Raw genomic sequence first — 18,140 nt, 5'->3', positions numbered from 1 at the left:
TGTAAACAAAGCAGCACTGCGCTGAAACACTGCTTTAATATGAACTATACAGAGACGAGATTAAAAGAAAATACCATCTAAACTTTTCTGAAGGCAGTCAGTTTCTCTCAGAAACACATTCATATTCACATATAAACACATTCATATTCACATATAAACCCCCAAATCAATATTGAGGATTTTCTTCCAATAGTTTGTGCATCATGAACATTGGGTTATCTGCCTGCTACAGTATTTTCTCTGTGCGTCCGTCTTCAGCGTCTCTGGCCTGTGTTAACGGGCGTTTACAGTCTTCATATTTTCACATAAATGACATTTTGGAAAACGATTGCATTGCAAGGCAGTTTGTGCAAGTCCAGAACAGAGACGAGTTGCTTGCAATAAGACAAAAAACGGCCGGCTGCCGATCGCGCAAGTTCCAGGGGAAGCTCTTTCGGCCATCCTACACACACGTGACTGACCGCTCGCTCGCACCAACAGGAGGAGGATCGTGTTCCTCTCTACACTGCACTCAACCTGAGGGATTCCTACACTTTCAGTCTTTGAGGAGACATGAAAAACAGCGCATACCGCAGGAACGGTATAACAGAAAATATTAGCGGTTTTGAAACAGTGACATTTTCAAACCGCGGTATACCTTGAAACCGGTAATCTTTTATATTATTATACATTTACTCACTTAGCGTTCACACTGTCGAAGTTCTTTTTACTCAAACCAAAGCTGCCAAATGTAAACACGCCCTAAGAATCCAGCTCAACAATACTAATAACAATTTAAAGCTGCTTATACCAATTATAGCTTTGTCCAACTCCTGAGGGTTTTTTCTGTTTGGGTCACTGAGCTGTTCCAGCACTGCATCCAAGGCCTTCGGATCAGGACCATTCAGGATGAAATGCTCCATGAACCTGAAGAAAAATAACTTTTAGCACTGATATTTCCCATATTATTATGGAGATCAGTTCATACACCATTTCCATGCACATTCTAATATGTGACTCTGGACCACAAAATCAGTCACAAGGGTAATGGGTATATTTGCAGCTACCCCAGCGACTTAAGACTGGTTTTGTGGTCCAGGGTCCCATATGTGATAAGCCACCATTCTATGTTGGAAACCAAAATAAATAGACCTGTTTCTGAGGCAAACTGTGCTAAGTTGTATGTACACATCTCGTGTTGTCAATCATATATTACCAACCTAGCAGCAGCGAGAGTTACTGCCACACATATGTCATTGTTTTGCGTGACACGGGTGGCTTCCTCAACCCTCTCCAACATCTCTGGCTTTCCAGCATAGCATGCTACAATGGGAGCCAGCTTTGCCACTCCATCTATTTGGTTATCAGTTTCACAACCTGAAAAGTGTTACAATAAAGATTTATTTTGTTATGATATATATTAATATAATATATTGCTTTATTATCTCCTTCCAAATGACTTAAAATGTTATAATTACATCTTTGAAAAACATTAAAATGAATTAGTATTTATTAACAATAATGTGGCTACACAAAATATTTAGGAGGATGTTTATCTGACTTAGTTATTCTCAGCAACAGAACTGACAGTACCCGTCTCTGCTTTGCCTGCATCCACATTTTTAATAAAGCTCTTAAGGCTTGCTTGTCTCCAGGGTCCTTCAAGAGGTAGTTGAGGCCTGGGAGCTTGAGAAAAAAAAAAGAAAAAAAGTCATGAATAATTCAGGAAAACTCATATTTGAAACAATACAAACTTCACCATCTGTCTAGGGTCATGAGTCAAAATGACAGACAAACATGCAAATGGTTATAATATACTGTTAAAGAACTATTTAAAAAAAAATGTTGAATGAAATATAACTGAAATAAAATACAAATATAACACAAAAAAACTTTAACTAAACGAAAGTTTGAAATATTCCCTTGTCAACTAACTACTTAAAATTAAAATGAAAACTGAAAAATAAATATATAAAAAAATGAAAGCTTGTATTGTGTGTGTATATATATATATATATATATAACAATTGTTTGTAGTATAAAGGATTACCTGAGTTCTCATAGTGCAGAAAAACAAATACATCAAATATTTCAAGAAGAACTAATAAAAAAGTAAATAAAGATGAAAATTTCCAGGTGCAGTGGATTAAATTTACCTCCTTTGTCTCTGTAAGGATCATTGACTGGTGTGTCATATTCAGATCCAGGTCCAAATAATTTGTAGGTGCGCTGCTTCAAATCTTCCACATTCAGATCTGTTTGAACAAATAAACAAATAACTGAATAATCGACATCCTATTAACCACAACATAGTCAAATAATATGGTGCTATTTACTATATACCACATAGTCAGGTTTTCAAACACACAGTTTCACCCTTTCATATTCTTACATACGCGAATGTATCATGTCTTGTTTTTTTCACCTCTACACTCAGACAGGGACTCCAGGAGGACGAATGCTTGATCTCCATAGCAGCTCTGCTGTCCAGTGTTCCTCCTGTAGAATGGGTTTGCAGACTCAGGCCGGAATTCAGGCTCAGGACTTTGAGAGAGTAACATGCTCAGCTTCTGCAGGTCATAGACCCAATGGAGCGGTTGTGCTGCAGAATGTACAGTATCAACCAAAAATCTGCATTTGTCAACATTTGTTTATAGGGTAATCCTACATTACAGTGTCCATGTTTCTTACCTGCTACTATAATTGATTACTATATTAATGATAAACAGTGTGTGATTACATTGCATCTCCACAAAATAATGTCAGGTTATACATGTGCATGTGATTGTCAATGCTTATGTAAATACACAGTAATGTACTGTAACGCTGTGTGCGATGCCAATTCAATTGTGATATATTACAGATGGTGACTATAAATAAGTGTTGCTATATATAAGGCTTTTTGGTATATTTTGTTACTAGTATTCGCAAGTAATGCAAACCTGCAGCATCGGCAATAGCTGATCCAATGATTGCTCCGATAGCCCTGTCAGCAAGGGCAAGAGCCATCTGTGACAACAAGATAAACAAACCAAGTAAGAGAGAAACTATCGTGCTCATATATAGCTTAGAATGCATGTTGTCGGCAACATGCACAACTGAAACTCATACTTATGGTTAATACAGTTTAAAACGAAAGAGATTCTCACCTTTGAATCTTATATTCTTCAAGCGGAGTCTGAAGTTTACAAGTTACACAATTTAATGCGAAAGCTCTTGTGTTATGAACTGGATTCCCGTGCTGCTGATTGGATGGAATTAAGCACGTGACAGCAGAACGTCACAGTGCACGTGCAATATTGTTTTTTTTAATGATTTTATAATATTAAAAAAAATATATAGACAATATGTAAAAATGAACAAAAATGGAATTAATTTGATATATTTTGCTACAGGCCGCTTCATTAATTTTTTTTATTTTCACTGAAACACACCATGAAATATTACAACTTTTGCTTTCATAAAATTATCTGATTACACAATTTAATGCGAAAGCTCTTGTGTTATGAACTGGATTCCCGTGCTGCTGATTGGATGGAATTAAGCACGTGACAGCAGAACGTCACAGTGCACGTGCAATATTGTTTTTTTTTATGATTTTATAATATTAAAAAAAATATATAGACAATATGTAAAAATGAACAAAAATGGAATTAATTTGATATATTTTGCTACAGGTCGCTTCATTAATTTTTTTTATTTTCACTGAAACACCATGAAATATTACAACTTTTGCTTTCATAAAATTATCTGAAACTTCAAAAAGAAAAAGAAAAACAAATTTTACTGAAACATTCAAGGTCATTAGTGTATATTTAATATAAGATAAAATAATTAAAATATGCACATCTGCATTATTGGAAGAGCATAAGATAACTTTAGCACTGTCTGTGTGCAAGTTATTCGCTCCTAAACTCACTTCTCCGTCACTGTTGAATGATCAGCTCTGGAAAGCCATGTTTAATCCATCTGGAATGCCTCTATTCCCGCCGAAAGGGCTTCTTTCACCTATAAAAAACTAAATCATTGCATTAAACTTATTAAACTATATTATAATTCCGTTGTAGACATTATTAATCCTACGATTGACAAATAATTTATTTACAGTTTTTACAGAGTAATACAAATGCCTTCAAAGTCAGGATGATATTTAGAAGAGGAAGGAGAGATATCTGCAAGAGGTTTAAATTAATAAGACCTATTATAGTTTGCGACAAGAGTCAAAACTAACGGAAAAGGAAGAGCATCTACTATGGTGAAGACTAAGAAAAAAAAAAAAAAAAAAACTATGGCGAAGACTTGGTCCTTATTATTCATGAGATGAACCTTCGCCACTGGATCGACAACGTATCGTCACCTATTAATGAATATTCATAAGCTAAGACTTCGCCATTGGATTACGAGGCAACGCCGCCGCACTCCTCAGTTATTATAAAACCTTTGCCGTACTAGAATTCGTAACTCCGCTGTTGGGGATTTATAGTTCTGGTAGACCACGGATAAACCCAAATTAGTGCGCACGAGTCTCAGTTTTGGCAACTAAGAGCGCACGCTCAAAAAGAAGAAGAAGAAGAAAAGAAAAAATAAACCACGGATGCCAAATATAACGCAAGGTGTGCGCTCTGCTTCGGCTGTTTCTGCACCTTATAGCTTCATTCAACTGTGTCAGATTTATTTCACAGTTGTTTTAATTTTATACGCGCATTATGGAGTATTGGAGGCAGTGCAGCTTGTGGCTGATCAATTGTAAAGTGTTGCCCCGGAGTCATCGGGTCACGGCGGATTCGGCGCAGGTTTTTGATTTGGCCCAAACTCTTCGGGATGGGGTGCTTCTGTGCCAGCTGCTGAACAATCTCAGACCCGACACCATTAACCTGAAAGAGATCAATCTCAGACCACAGATGTCACAGGTGAAGGCAAACAATAGACATTCTGTCATTTTATTATGAACGTATATGAATTTCTGTAAAAACTTTTTATTTTTATAATGTACTGCAGTTGCGGAAACACTAACCTACTGACATACAGTAACTTTCGTCTTCATGGCATATATGAGCAGTATATGAATATCTATTTCAATACATTTATTTTACCAACGTATTATATACAGCATATTTTGACATTTTTGTAAGTTGTAAGTCATTTAAGGCTTTATAGTACTAGCCAGTGCCATAGTACTACAAGTGGCCCCAGTGCCAGTGGCAGTGGCAGAATACACTTCTCTTCACAAAGGGCTCAGTGGTAGATATACACAGCTCTCTTTGTATATGGCATCATTCAGTCAGTCTGCAAAACTCTCAACAAACTGAGTAAACACTGAACTAATGAAACATCAGTTTTTAAATGTACATCGTGTTTTGGTAGGGACCCAAAAGTCATCCAGATGAATGTTCTGCCTGATTCGCTGCTGTGTGTAAGTAAGTGTTTAGGGCTGAGAAGTCTCAGGCAGTTTGCCCAGGCCCAAACAACTCTTCTCAGATGCCCCCGTTTCACTCCAGTGACCTGGTCAAATCCGACTGTGATCTGACTGATTTTTAAACGCACAAATCCACCCTTCTGGATTGACGAGACACAGTCAGTCTCCATCAGACAACGGAAAAGAGCAATTTTCAGCAACACCCCTTGTTGCGTTAGCTGGCATTCCTATCACTTATCTGACTCATATAAATGGTGAATTTTGATTAGTGTGGTTTTTGTGCTTTGGAATTGGTTCATGTTCATTTAAATTCACAATTGTGAAATAATGATGTTAAATTATTTAAATTAAATTCAGTCGTGACAATAGACTTATAGTAGAGGGAAGTTAAAAGCAACCTCTTGTCATTTTCTTTTTTTTTTTAAAGTTGATCTGTTGTGCTCTTTGAATGGTAAAAAAAATGCAGAAGCAGAAATATCGTTGATAGCACCTATTAGGCAATAGAGTCTGTTTGTTATTAGTTGGAAATCTCATTTCCTCATCTACTAAAGGGAAAAGCCTTAATGATTCCACTAATTTGTCTCTCTCAAGGCCACGTTTCCACAGAAGATTCTCATGATATCCTCAAAATGCTTTGTCCTGGCTACACATTTGCATTTTACATTTTGTTTTGTAATCTTTTACATTGTGTTTGCCCAAAAAATGTATATGTACAAGTGGTGTGCAAAAACAAAACCTTTAAAAACGTTAACAGAATCTTTTTTTTTCTTGCTTTATTAGTTCCTCTGCTTGAAGAATATTCGTACATTCTTGTCTGCATGCTGCGAAGCTTTTGGGATGAAGAAGAGTGAATTGTTTGATGCCTTCGATCTCTTTGATGTCCGTGATTTTGGAAAGGTAATGAAAAAAAATTTTTTTTTCAAGATTCTTTTATTGGTAGTTTCAGAAGGAGCATATAGCAAATTATTTTAAAAATGTGTTAATATTTCTTATAATTTTTTACTCCATAACAATAATGTGCACCATGGGCTATAATCATAATTAATTTATAAATTTATAAATAAATAAACATTATAAATGAATGATTAATACATTTTATTTGTTAATATATTACTAAGTTATGATTTTATTTTGAAATTGATTTTGAAATTTGAAATTGATCGTACTATAAGAATTACTTGTGAAATAATGCTGACTGTTAATGAGACTAACTAAAAAAACATTGTTTGCTGAATATGAATATGGGTCAGACAGTATGTATTGATGGGGGATGATACCACAGACCAGAGAAACTGAGAATCTAATCTACAGTTCTGCAGTCTTAATTCTGTAAAATTATGATCTGTATTATTGTATTAACCATGGCCAAAGAATAATAGATTCACTCTGCTTGTGCTCGCAGACACTTGTAAATGCCTGGCTGATGTGGTTGTGGTCTGGCCTCTGAAGGTCACCAGTAATCAATAGCTCATTTATTTCCCCAACCTCTTAATGTACAACCTTGTTCTGAATGTTTGGACTGTCTTTGTCTGGCAGTGTAATATAATAATTCCCTGAGCCACAGGAGTAACCTACTCCAGTAGCTTCCTCCTGGCATTTCTCTTCCTAGCAAGCTCAGTGGCTGAAGGTCTGGCCTCATGTGGGGTTAAACATAAAGCGAAGCGTCCTTTGTGCTGTGAGGGACTGCACTGTTTTCACAGAGGGGTTCAGCCATTGTTTGTCTGCACTCATAGGACACATCTGCAGCCATGCAGAATCATTAGCACAGCCCTCTAGGGCTGAACTATACACTCCTGAAAGAACTGAAGAGCTGTTCAAACACTCCCACTGCACAGTTTTTGAAGGCTTATGGCTGAGGGCATGTGCGCATGTTGTTAATGGTTCTGAGGAGTGTCATTTGTTCAGTATATATCTGGATAACTTGGTGTTTTATGCAGTCATGTGTACAATAAAGTAGTAGTTAATGTTGAAGTTGATCAAAATTATGTATGTCCAACTAAGTAAAAGTACAAAGTTAGCAACTCGACTAATTTAACAACATTTTTCAGTAGCATGAAATTTTGAATGAGGAGGACATTTTATAGAGGACCTTATAGAAGACCCCAGCAGTCCTCCATCACAGATGCCAGGGCAGTTTCTTTGATTTTATTTCTATTTATTGACACTACTTTTCAAAAGTTTTGGGTCAGTATGATGAAAAAAAGAAAAAGAAAAAAACAAGTTAATACTTTTATTCAGCAAGGATGCATTCAATTGATCATATTAAAATATAGTTGTTGTTAATAATATTAATAATAGGAATAACAAGAACAATAATAAACTTTATTGTTATAGTACTTTTTAAAGTTGCACCTCAAAGTACTTTAAAAAAAAGTAAAAATACATTGAAATACAAAAAACAATGCATCAAAAGAAGAAGATGAATTTAAGAAGAATATAAATTAAAATAAAAAACAGTTACAAAGTAATCATATAAAAGCTACTCTGGAAACGTGAGTTTTAAGAGAAGATTTAAAAACACTAAAAGATTCAGCATGTCTAATATCAGTATAATATCATTAATATTATAATATATAATGTATTATATAGAATATTAAAATAGAGTTAATAATAATAAGGTTATGATAAGGTAGTAAGATTGTTAAGCACCAAAACAACATATTAAAATTATTATTTTTTTAAATCACGTGACACTGATGACTAGTAATGGCTGCTGAAAATCCAGCTGTTTCACAGCAATAAACAACATTTTAAAATATATTCAAATAGAAAACAGTTATTTAGTTAAATTAGTATTAATCGTTTACTGTGTTTTTTGCTCAACACATGCAGCCTTGGTGAACATAAAAGATTTTAAGAAACATTTAAAAATCCATCTTGCCTATACATACAGATAACTTACAAATAATAATAAAACAACTTTTAAGTGATTTTTAAGTAAGTTTTAGATACTGCTGGCTAACTATGCTCGCAACACTGACCAAAACAGTGAAGCAGTTACACAATTGCAAGAAGTGTTAACATTAATTCACACAACAGTTTCAGTCTGCAGTTGTTGTTTTTTGCCCCATTTCTCAAGGTTTAAGTTAATCCTTCTCAATAATCTTTGCCCGGCAGCAATCTACTAACATGAGTTTGTCTTGTAAGTATGCATGTTACATTCACATCCATTAAATCTGCTTTAAATGAAATTATGAAGTAATGATATGAAATACAGCTCAGATTTGGCACAGATTTGGAGTAATGTGCTCATTTTACAATTAAGTAAAAGAATCTTTATAAAACTGACACTTCAGGCTCTGGTTGGATGATTTGCATTTGCATTGATTCAAAGCCTTTGTAAAATGCTGGAAAAAGCATGCCAAGTTGCATACTTTGCCCAGCAACCATACATAGCCTAATATTGGTACTAAATTAAATTAAATACAACTGTTTATTACAATAGTTAGTTATAATAAATGTAGCTCTGTATTGAACGTTAGTGTTTTTTTTTCATTATATTTACGTTGTTGTTGTTTTATAAAAGCAATGACCTGCAAGAGTCTCTGCGCTGCAGTGATTTTACCATTCGTATGAGTGTTGTAGGTACTCCACTTTACATGGTGCATTAAATTACTATTAAATATGGCCTCTCATTGCTTATTTTTTTCTTAAAGTAGTTTCTCATGGAGTCACGCAGGTGTTAATGCATCTGAACATAGCTGATGGTTGCTTGTGCTCTCATGAAGACCGCACATTCGCTTGGAGGTTGTATTTTAACCTTTTCTCACCTTTCATCTTCCTGTGCTGTTTCCTTAGAGACTCCACGGCACATGCGGTCTTCTGCACGTGTAGTTGTTTCAGTCACCTCATTTGACAATAGAGATATGGATTTACTACATGCCTTCCAGGCATTCTATTATTATTAGGTTACTGGGGTAGTATATTGACAACCATATCAGATCAATAGGTGGTGGGAGTTTTGTCTTCACAATCCTAAAGCAATAGTGATTTACTGACAGGATTTATCATGAACTGCTTTATTTGCATCACATATGATTTGAATAAATACATTTAGAATGAAAAACTATCACTGAGTACAGATATTTTTTATTGTTTGTTGTGTTTTTGTTTGTCTAATCAATATGCACGTAGTGCATTGAATGGATTGTTTTTGTACTTTTTTTGACCGTATTATTTAGCTGACATTTATAATCATGGTCCTGTCCCTGCAAATTTCCCAAATCCCTGCCAGGCTAAGAGTCAAGTCCTCACTCAGATTAAACAGTGCTGTGTTTTCAACTTGCCTCTCATGAACATATTAAACCAAAGAAGCACAGGAAACCTTTAAAAAAAATTGTAAGGTGACAAGACAGGAGGGATGATAGATGATGGTTGCATGTCCGAAACACTTGCAGTTCTTTACAACTAAAATGTTAAATTAAAATAACTCTTGGCATGATGCATCATGGGATGCTTTTTAACAGTATTAAAGCAGTTTGCATGTCTGCTGTTTTTCGTTCACTATCTAGTCTAATATGTCCAATACAAATCATTAAAATGTTAGTTTTATAAAGAACCTGTAGCTTGAACAATAGATAATAGCAATGCCAAGGTCAAGAATTTGATTCCCAGGGATCCATGGGCTGATAAAATATATACCTTGAATGCAATGAAAGTCTCTTTGGGAAAAAAAATGCATGTCTTCAAATGCATAAATGCAATGTAAATGAAAAGAAATTCATTTGTAGGCACAATTTTGATTGTTTCAAAGCAAATTTTAGTCATTTAAAGACGATTTCCATCAAGTTTGTGACTCGTTTATATTGAGAGAAAATAAAACTAAACTAAAGAAAGTCTTACCTTCTACACATTCACACTTAGTTTCGGAATTGAAATGTATGAATGCACAGTCTATTGAGATTCAGAATGAAAAGCTCTCCTCTGCTGCGCTGCTTTATGGTGGAATTGAAATTCTGCTGCGGTCTGACTGTAAAGCTGCAAAAGCTGCGACCTGCAGCTGCCATCTTAGCTTTATGCTGTATAGGTGACCTTTTTTAATGCTCTTGTACAGAACTTCAAAGATGTTATTCCTAAATGCAGGTTATATTACTAAAAACGAAACCAATCTGATTTTATTCCTTCAAAGAGTTTGTGGAACAGATACTAGGGAAATGTATTTAGCTAAATTTGTTACTCGGGGATAGCTCCACAGAATGCTGCCTGTGAAAGAGTTAAAATGCTCAAACATTTATGAGGTTTAGGATGCATGAAGTGAGAATGAAAGTAGATGACAACACCTCTGTTTGGTTGTAGTGGCATAAACAAAAATAACTTTCTAAAGGAAGCAGGGTTGGTTTTCAACAGGTGTTCTGAAGCGCGATTCACAGACCTAAATGGCATGCTATCATCCCGATCTGTCTATTGTAAGTGTATTTGTGTTGCATGCATTTGTGTTACCATGTCAATCTGTACACGTCTGTGTGTGTGCATGAGTGTAAATGTGAGAAAGCAAGCCCACATCGCACAAGCTTGGCATTGCAAGACCACTTCCTCTCCAGAGAGTGTGATGCCTCTCTAATAACATCGCTTTTCATATGTAGACTTATAACAGGAATCACTTCTACGGTTTTTGTTGAGTATTAAATCAACAGAAATTCCACATTCAATACCAACAACTTGCATTGCATCACTAAACAATTTAAAACATGACATACACTGTGAAGGTTGGCCTGAAATGATCAATGATATTGATAAAAGCAAAAATAAAAGATGTGCATACAGTATGTCCAAATGTTGCCATCTGACATCTTTTAAAGTTGCGAAACTTCAGGACAAGCTGCTTGTCTGGCATTTTCTTGGAGAGGATGTCCTGAATTGTTCGTTTTCATAAATACATAATACCTATTTGTCTCAAAAGACCAGATAAACATGCTGAAAAACACAATGACTACAGTTAAGATAAAGGTCTATACTGTAGGTAGACCAAAAACTGAAACCGGCCGACACACATTTCTAATTTGCAAACGAACAACCTGCTTTTGTCTTTCCAGGTCATTGACACCCTATCAAAACTCTCTCATACATCTTTTGCACAACAGAAAGCCATCAGGTGAGTTTGCATTTACAATGCAAGAAAAAAAATCAGTTGTACACATTAAAAATCGTCTTATTCTCTGGTTCTGTACTGATTTCACAGGTCATTTCCCACGGAGGAAAGCACAGAAAATGAAGACATATATATCCATTTGGCAGATCTTATTGAGTAAGTATGAAGCTCTCTTAACCTAATTGGGCAGTTGTTTAATTGGAAGCAATGAGAGACTAGTTTTCAAATGAAACTCATTAACACTTGCGGTTTCAGTCACCCACGTTATATGTTCATGTTTTGTTTCGGAAGAACAATTCATATTTTCAGTATTGTATGAGATCCATTACTTGCTTAGGCGTTGTGTGGGAGGAATGCGAATGGCTAATTAATAGTAGGCTAAGTGTGAAAACAGGAAGTTACACAGGATTTTCTGTAGAAATAGAGCCATGTGTACAGCAGCGCACTGATCTATTGCAATTTTAAAAATCTGACCGCTTTGACCAGAACTGTTGTGTAATCATACTGTTCATATTTTTATAGTAATTGTGAAGTCCTAATCTGAATGTGTTTTGTGTGAACAGTGAGGAGCTGGAGGAATATATTTATGACCCCGTGTACAGAGACGTAGAGGGAGGAGAGGTGTATGAGGATCTGATGAGGACAGAGGCTGCTGCGTCTCAAGCGGTACTCAAATGACTCAATACCACACACACACACAAACTCTCCTAATGCATCAACGTGTTGATTTCCTTTGCAAAACACCTACTCCTACTCCAACCAGAAATATGGTCGCTTTTTCGTAAGTATCTTTATGAGTAAATTCACTGTAATCACGAAAAGCACCAGAAAAAAAACCAACCAAAACAAAACTTGTCACTTTAAAACTTTATTAGGTTGTGTTTTTAAAGCAATTTTTTTGGCTGGCTGGCTGGCTGTAGACTGAATAAGTGAGTTGTGTTGACAGAAACAGGCCGAGGTGGACATCAGAAGCTGCTGTCTTTTAGAGATCAAACAGACAGAAGCCAAATACACTGAGACCCTGGAGACAATTGAGAAGGTGAGATTCACATTCTCAGGATGGAGTATTTGATCATACCGTGCTTCACATCTAGTGAAGGACAGCTGCTCCACTGTTGCCACGCAATGTAGGATATAACTTTCCTACATTGAGCTAAAATGCATTTTATTATCTGTCTTAACAGTACTTTATGATTCCACTGATAAAATTCATCTCGGCAACAGAAATTGACAAGATTTTCATCAATATGCCAGTGAGTGACATTGACCACAATGTTTCTAAATAATAAAAAAAAAGTCTAACATTTCCACCAAATGTAAAATATTTTATATTATATTACATATTTATATATATTTGTGCTTCTCAGGACCTGGTTAAAATTCACAAAAGCCTGTTGGCTGAGATTCAAGACTCTGTTCAGAATAAAAATGCAGAAAACCTCCACCAAATCTTCATTATTTACAAAGACAGGTACTGTACAAAACCAGCACATTCAGGCACATAACTATCTTCATTTTATGCAATATAACAAAGAGTGAAAAATTTAAGGGGGTCTGAATACTTTCCGTACCCACTGTATATGTTTGCATACAATTACATTTATATTTCTTACCACAGTGGCGTCATTTTAAGTGTAAACCTCACAAAATTTAGTTTGGACAAAATGGTAATCAAACTATCCATTATTTTACTGATTGATTTATTTATTTTGTTACATTTTATGTGAATTTTATGTTTTTAAAAACAGCAATTATATTGAAGAAAAACAAATTAAACATGCAAGGGGTGACAGATTTTTGTTTATAATCAAATTTTGTGGAAATCTGCAGAGCTTTCATTGAATTTCTGCAGGACTAGTTAATATTTAATATTTCTAGAATCATATTACTAAGCACTGCTGATGTGTGTGTTTTTTGCTAACATTTGCCCTGTCTGCTTTAGGCTTCTACTTTATGGTAAATACTGCGGTCATGTAGAGTCAGCCATTTCTCTCTTAGACTTCATCTGTAAGGAAAAAGAAGACGTTCGACTGAAACTAGAGGTTCAAAACACTGTTTAATTTTCTGTCATATTTATAATATTTCATTTATTTCATAATCATAATATTTATAATGTGCTTTTCCCATGCTCAAAGAGCTAAAAGATCATTTCCTTTTGAGGTTTTGTAGAGCCTTCTGTTTTCCAGATTCAGTTTATTTTGTGTTGCAGGAATGTTCGAAGAGAGCCAACAATGGGAAATTCACTTTGAGAGACTTACTTGTGGTTCCCATGCAGCGAGTGCTGAAATACCCACTACTGCTTCAGGTACAGTAACATACACACTATTAACATTGTATATAGTCCTCTTTTAACACTTTGAACAAAGCATATCACATTTTTGCTGAGCTTGAAATGACCCTGGTTGAATGTCTTACTGATATGTACCACATGGGGGAGCCATATGGCTAGTTTTCTCTTATTTTCTGACAATGACACTACATGAGCTTAATTTGTTATTACTGCTGTAGGAAAGGTTTACTCTTCTGTTTTGTTCAGAGAACAAAATTCAGATGAAGTACAGCTTGTTCAAATCAATACTAAAGGTCATTATTATATTAAAGTCAAAATGAAACCGTAGTCACAACCCGTTTTACATCCATAATTTGATGCATTTCTGAGCATTACAGGATATCCAAATAAATGTAGGGTGGTACTTGATTTTATCCATTGGGAATTGAGTTTAAGAAAGTGATCTATATATTACAGATGTAGGAGGAGAGTTAAGTAACTTACTTTATAAGGTGTAAATGTTGTTAAATAGTAAAATTATGAAATCTGGCAGGATAGGGTAGATTCTGAAGCCATCTGGTCAAATTTGAGGTCAGTCTCTCAAACCCTTTAGCAGCACTAGTAGCGTACATTTTAACCGTATTGAACAGAATGGTCTAGAATAAAATACTTTTTCCTCACATTCCTTGGGACTTACCAAGATCAATGTACCTGGTGGATTTGAGATTCCATCCAACTAGATTTAGAACAGGAAGTGAGCCTGTGTCTTGGCATATTGATGTATTTTAAAGGGATAGTTCACCCAAAATTTTAATAATTTACACGCCATTATATCATTCCAAACCTGTATGGCTTGATTTTTTTTTCTTCTGTGGAATACAAAAGACATTTAAAAAAAAAAGTTTTTCCCCCTCTCCATACAGTGAAATTCCTCACCCAAGGCCCAATGATGTTTGGTCTTACAAAATAATTTAATTTGTAAATATATCTGCTCATAACCTTTTAACTACTTTCCTACAGTGACCACCAGAGGTGCTATGACCAAACAAATCTACTCAACCTCACTAACAGTTTCAAGAAAGAAACCATTTCAAAGAATTGTGTCACACAAACAAACTAGACTGATTCACTTGATTGCAAACCATGTAAAAAGATCCCCAATAGTTACAAGCTTACATAGCAAGTCTTTCTAGATGATTTTACTGTTAAAGTCACTTTATATATACCTATATGTAATATAATCATCACAGTTACTGCACTAGTCCATGCTAAAGTTTTGTAGGCGCGAGGTCCTTCACCACAGGACAGAGAAGACATGAGGACAGAAGTGAGTGCACAAGTGTTAGAGATGGCCTGATACACACACACACACACACACACACACACACACACAAACAAACAAAAGCAGGGACGGGTGGCAGTGTGTCTGACACTCTGCCCCATGCAGCCCTGTTCTCAAACACATTGTGCCCACTTCCTCAGGAATGACTCAAACATACTTATTAATATATTTTTGTAGCATTCCCAGTCAACAATTTGATCTCACAATGATGTCACCATGAGCTCACACGATTCTCACCGTGAGGATCACAGTATGAGGATCGTGTGAACTCACAATGATTTCACCTATTACTCACACCGTGAGGATCACAGTATGAGGATCATGTGAACTCACAATGATTTCACCTATTACTCACACCGTGAGGATCACAGTATGAGCATCATGTGAACTCACAATGATTTCCCCTATTACTCACACCGTGAGGATCACAGTATGAGGATCATGTGAACTCACAATGATTTCACCTATTACTCACACCGTGAGGATCACAGTATGAGGATCGTGTGAACTCACAATGATTTCATATAGTACTCACACTGTGAGGATCACAGTATGAGGATAGTTTGAGTTCACAATGAGCTCACCTATTACTCACACTGTGAGAATCGCAGTGTGAGGATCGTTTGAGTTCATAATGAGCTCATGTATTACTCACACCGTGAGGATCACAGTATGAGGATAGTTTGAGTTCACAATGAGCTCACCTATTACTCACACTGTGAGAATCGCAGTGTGAGGATCGTTTGAGTTCATAATGAGCTCATGTATTACTCACACCGTGAGGATCACAGTATGAGGACTGTGTGAACTCACAATGATTTCATATAGTACTCACACTGTGAGGATCACAGTATGAGGATAGTTTGAGTTCATAATGAGCTCACCTATTACTCACACTGTGAGAATCGCAGTGTGAGGATCGTTTGAGTTCATAATGAGCTCACCTATTACTCACACTGTGAGGATCACAGTATGAGGATAGTTTGAGTTCACAATGAGCTCATGTATTACTCACACCGTGAGGATCACAGTATGAGGATCGTGTGAACTCGCAATGATTTCACCTATTACTCACACCGTGAGGATCACAGTATGAGGATCGTGTGAACTCACAATGATTTCACCTATTATTCACACCGTGAGGATCACAGTATGAGGATCATGTGAACTCACAATGATTTCACCTATTACTCACACCGTGAGGATCATAGTATGAGGATCGTGTGAACTCACAATGATTTCACCTATTACTCACACCGTGAGGATCATAGTATGAGGATCGTGTGAACTCACAATGATTTCACCTATTACTCACACCGTGAGGATCACAGTATGAGGATCGTGTGAACTCACAACGATTTCACTTATTACTCACACCGTGAGGATCACAGTATGAGGATCATGTGAACTCACAATGATTTCACCTATTATTCACACCGTGAGGATCACAGTATGAGGATCATGTGAACTCACAATGATTTCACCTATTATTCACACCGTGAGGATCACAGTATGAGGATCGTGTGAACTCACAATGATTTCATATAGTACTCACACCGTGAGGATCACAGTATGAGGATCATGTGAACTCACAATGATTTCACCTATTACTCACACCGTGAGGATCACAGTATGAGGATCGTGTGATGTCACTGTGATCATCGCATGATCTCACGTGTTGACTGGGTTGTAGCGTATCTGATTTATTTATTTATTGCATATTTGCATGTTTGCAATTGTTTATAGCCTAAAGACCCCAAAACACACGGAATCTAATTTTTACGAACCCAGTTTTCATTTTAATTGTAAAGTTTTAGTAAGATTTTAAAGATTTTTTTACGACTTTTAATAATATATAAATAATGATGAATGCATGAAAAGGGCAGGATTTACTGGTAGGTATACAGGGACGAATACTAAAAACTCATTCATCCGTGAGGTAGGTAATTGGGTCTCCATAAGCTCCTGCTCCATGTTATACCTCCAATAGGTTTAAATATATAAGCATACATGAGTCTAGGCGCACGTCCTCACACACACATTTCCAGGCACACATGCATGAGCTTCCATCAGAGTCACAGCATTGGTCTGGGTCAGAATGTAAATCTGGAAAGAGTGCTGAAGTTTCTAATCACTTTGTTTACTCGCTGCGATTGGGCTATTTGTCTCTCTCCAGCAGCATTCGATTGCACTCTGAAAACAAATGCATGTTTCTGATGAGCTGCACAGATTTCACACTTGGAACAACCCCATTTCTCTTCCAGTGCTTTTGTGCACAAATCCAAAGGCCAGATTTGTTTATCAAGTTAATTAGTTATGTTATAGCGTGGATCTCAAAAGGTTCTGTTGACGTTCTTCTCCATATCGTGGAATAAATCTTGTTCAAATCAAAATGTCCGGTATTCCCTCAAAACTGCCATGGCATGCTCATTGGAAACTTGGCACCATGGTCACTCTGTTCTGTCACTGGGATTTTCAGAACAAGTTTTCAGTGAAGCAGTCTAGTCCAGACTCTTCAGAGTTTTGATGATGATGTTGTGTCTTCATTTCATGACAGAACAGGGACTGAACATAAGTCTGACTCGGATTCAAAGATATATATGTGTGACCAAGATAAAGAAAAAGATACATCTTTCAAAAAATCTAGTTTAAAGGGGTCATATGATGCGATTTAAATTTTTCCTTTGTTTCGTTGTGAAAGCGAAACTACTTTGTTTGGCCTTCCAAAAGAGGACACAACTAGAAATCAGTAGTTAAGTTGTATTTACAACACTGTTCCAGAACAGTTCAACCCAAATATTCAGAGGACTGTTTCCTGGGAGAGTATAGCCTACAATGCCGGTGTCTGTTTCTCTAAAGTGGGGCAATTCCAACTTTGCAAGGACAGTCTTGCGATTCATGACTCGCAGCCTGTAAGTACATTTTTCTGTTTAAAGAATTTGTCACTGATGATTCAAACGCGAGTTTTGAGCAGTGTAGAGTAGCGCTTGTTGTTTGTCGTTTCTCCGATCACAAATGCAGACATGGTTTTATGTTTACGCGGCGC

The 18,140-nt window shown here is 36.2% G+C and overlaps 2 protein-coding genes across 2 annotated transcripts in view; one reads left to right on the top strand and one right to left on the bottom strand.

The window, feature by feature from the left end:
- Positions 1–3,215, bottom strand: part of LOC107732937 (crystallin J1C) — an 11,226-nt gene extending 8,011 nt beyond the window's left edge. The window contains exons 1-7 of the mRNA XM_074560152.1: positions 3,129–3,215; positions 2,922–2,988; positions 2,405–2,581; positions 2,136–2,234; positions 1,573–1,665; positions 1,200–1,356; positions 791–906 (exon numbers count right to left, since the gene is read on the bottom strand). Coding sequence (XP_074416253.1) covers positions 791–906; positions 1,200–1,356; positions 1,573–1,665; positions 2,136–2,234; positions 2,405–2,581; positions 2,922–2,988 — 709 coding nt within the window. The 5' untranslated portion in view covers positions 3,129–3,215. The remainder of the gene's footprint in view (positions 1–790; positions 907–1,199; positions 1,357–1,572; positions 1,666–2,135; positions 2,235–2,404; positions 2,582–2,921; positions 2,989–3,128) is intronic.
- A 1,163-nt stretch (positions 3,216–4,378) lies between these two features.
- Positions 4,379–18,140, top strand: part of LOC107732951 (guanine nucleotide exchange factor VAV3-like) — a 63,171-nt gene continuing 49,409 nt past the window's right edge. Inside the window, exons 1-10 of the mRNA XM_016544423.1 lie at positions 4,379–4,889; positions 6,176–6,292; positions 11,428–11,486; positions 11,574–11,639; positions 12,047–12,149; positions 12,430–12,522; positions 12,668–12,736; positions 12,851–12,954; positions 13,426–13,525; positions 13,693–13,788. Of these exons, the coding sequence (XP_016399909.1) occupies positions 4,686–4,889; positions 6,176–6,292; positions 11,428–11,486; positions 11,574–11,639; positions 12,047–12,149; positions 12,430–12,522; positions 12,668–12,736; positions 12,851–12,954; positions 13,426–13,525; positions 13,693–13,788 (1,011 nt within the window). The 5' untranslated portion in view covers positions 4,379–4,685. The remainder of the gene's footprint in view (positions 4,890–6,175; positions 6,293–11,427; positions 11,487–11,573; positions 11,640–12,046; positions 12,150–12,429; positions 12,523–12,667; positions 12,737–12,850; positions 12,955–13,425; positions 13,526–13,692; positions 13,789–18,140) is intronic.

This window comes from Sinocyclocheilus rhinocerous, unplaced genomic scaffold, assembly GCF_001515625.1.
Source record: "Sinocyclocheilus rhinocerous isolate Xijiao unplaced genomic scaffold, SAMN03320098_v1.1 scaffold1001, whole genome shotgun sequence".
Taxonomy (NCBI): Eukaryota; Metazoa; Chordata; class Actinopteri; order Cypriniformes; family Cyprinidae; genus Sinocyclocheilus; species Sinocyclocheilus rhinocerous.
This window is presented reverse-complemented; position numbering and strand designations above follow the sequence as displayed.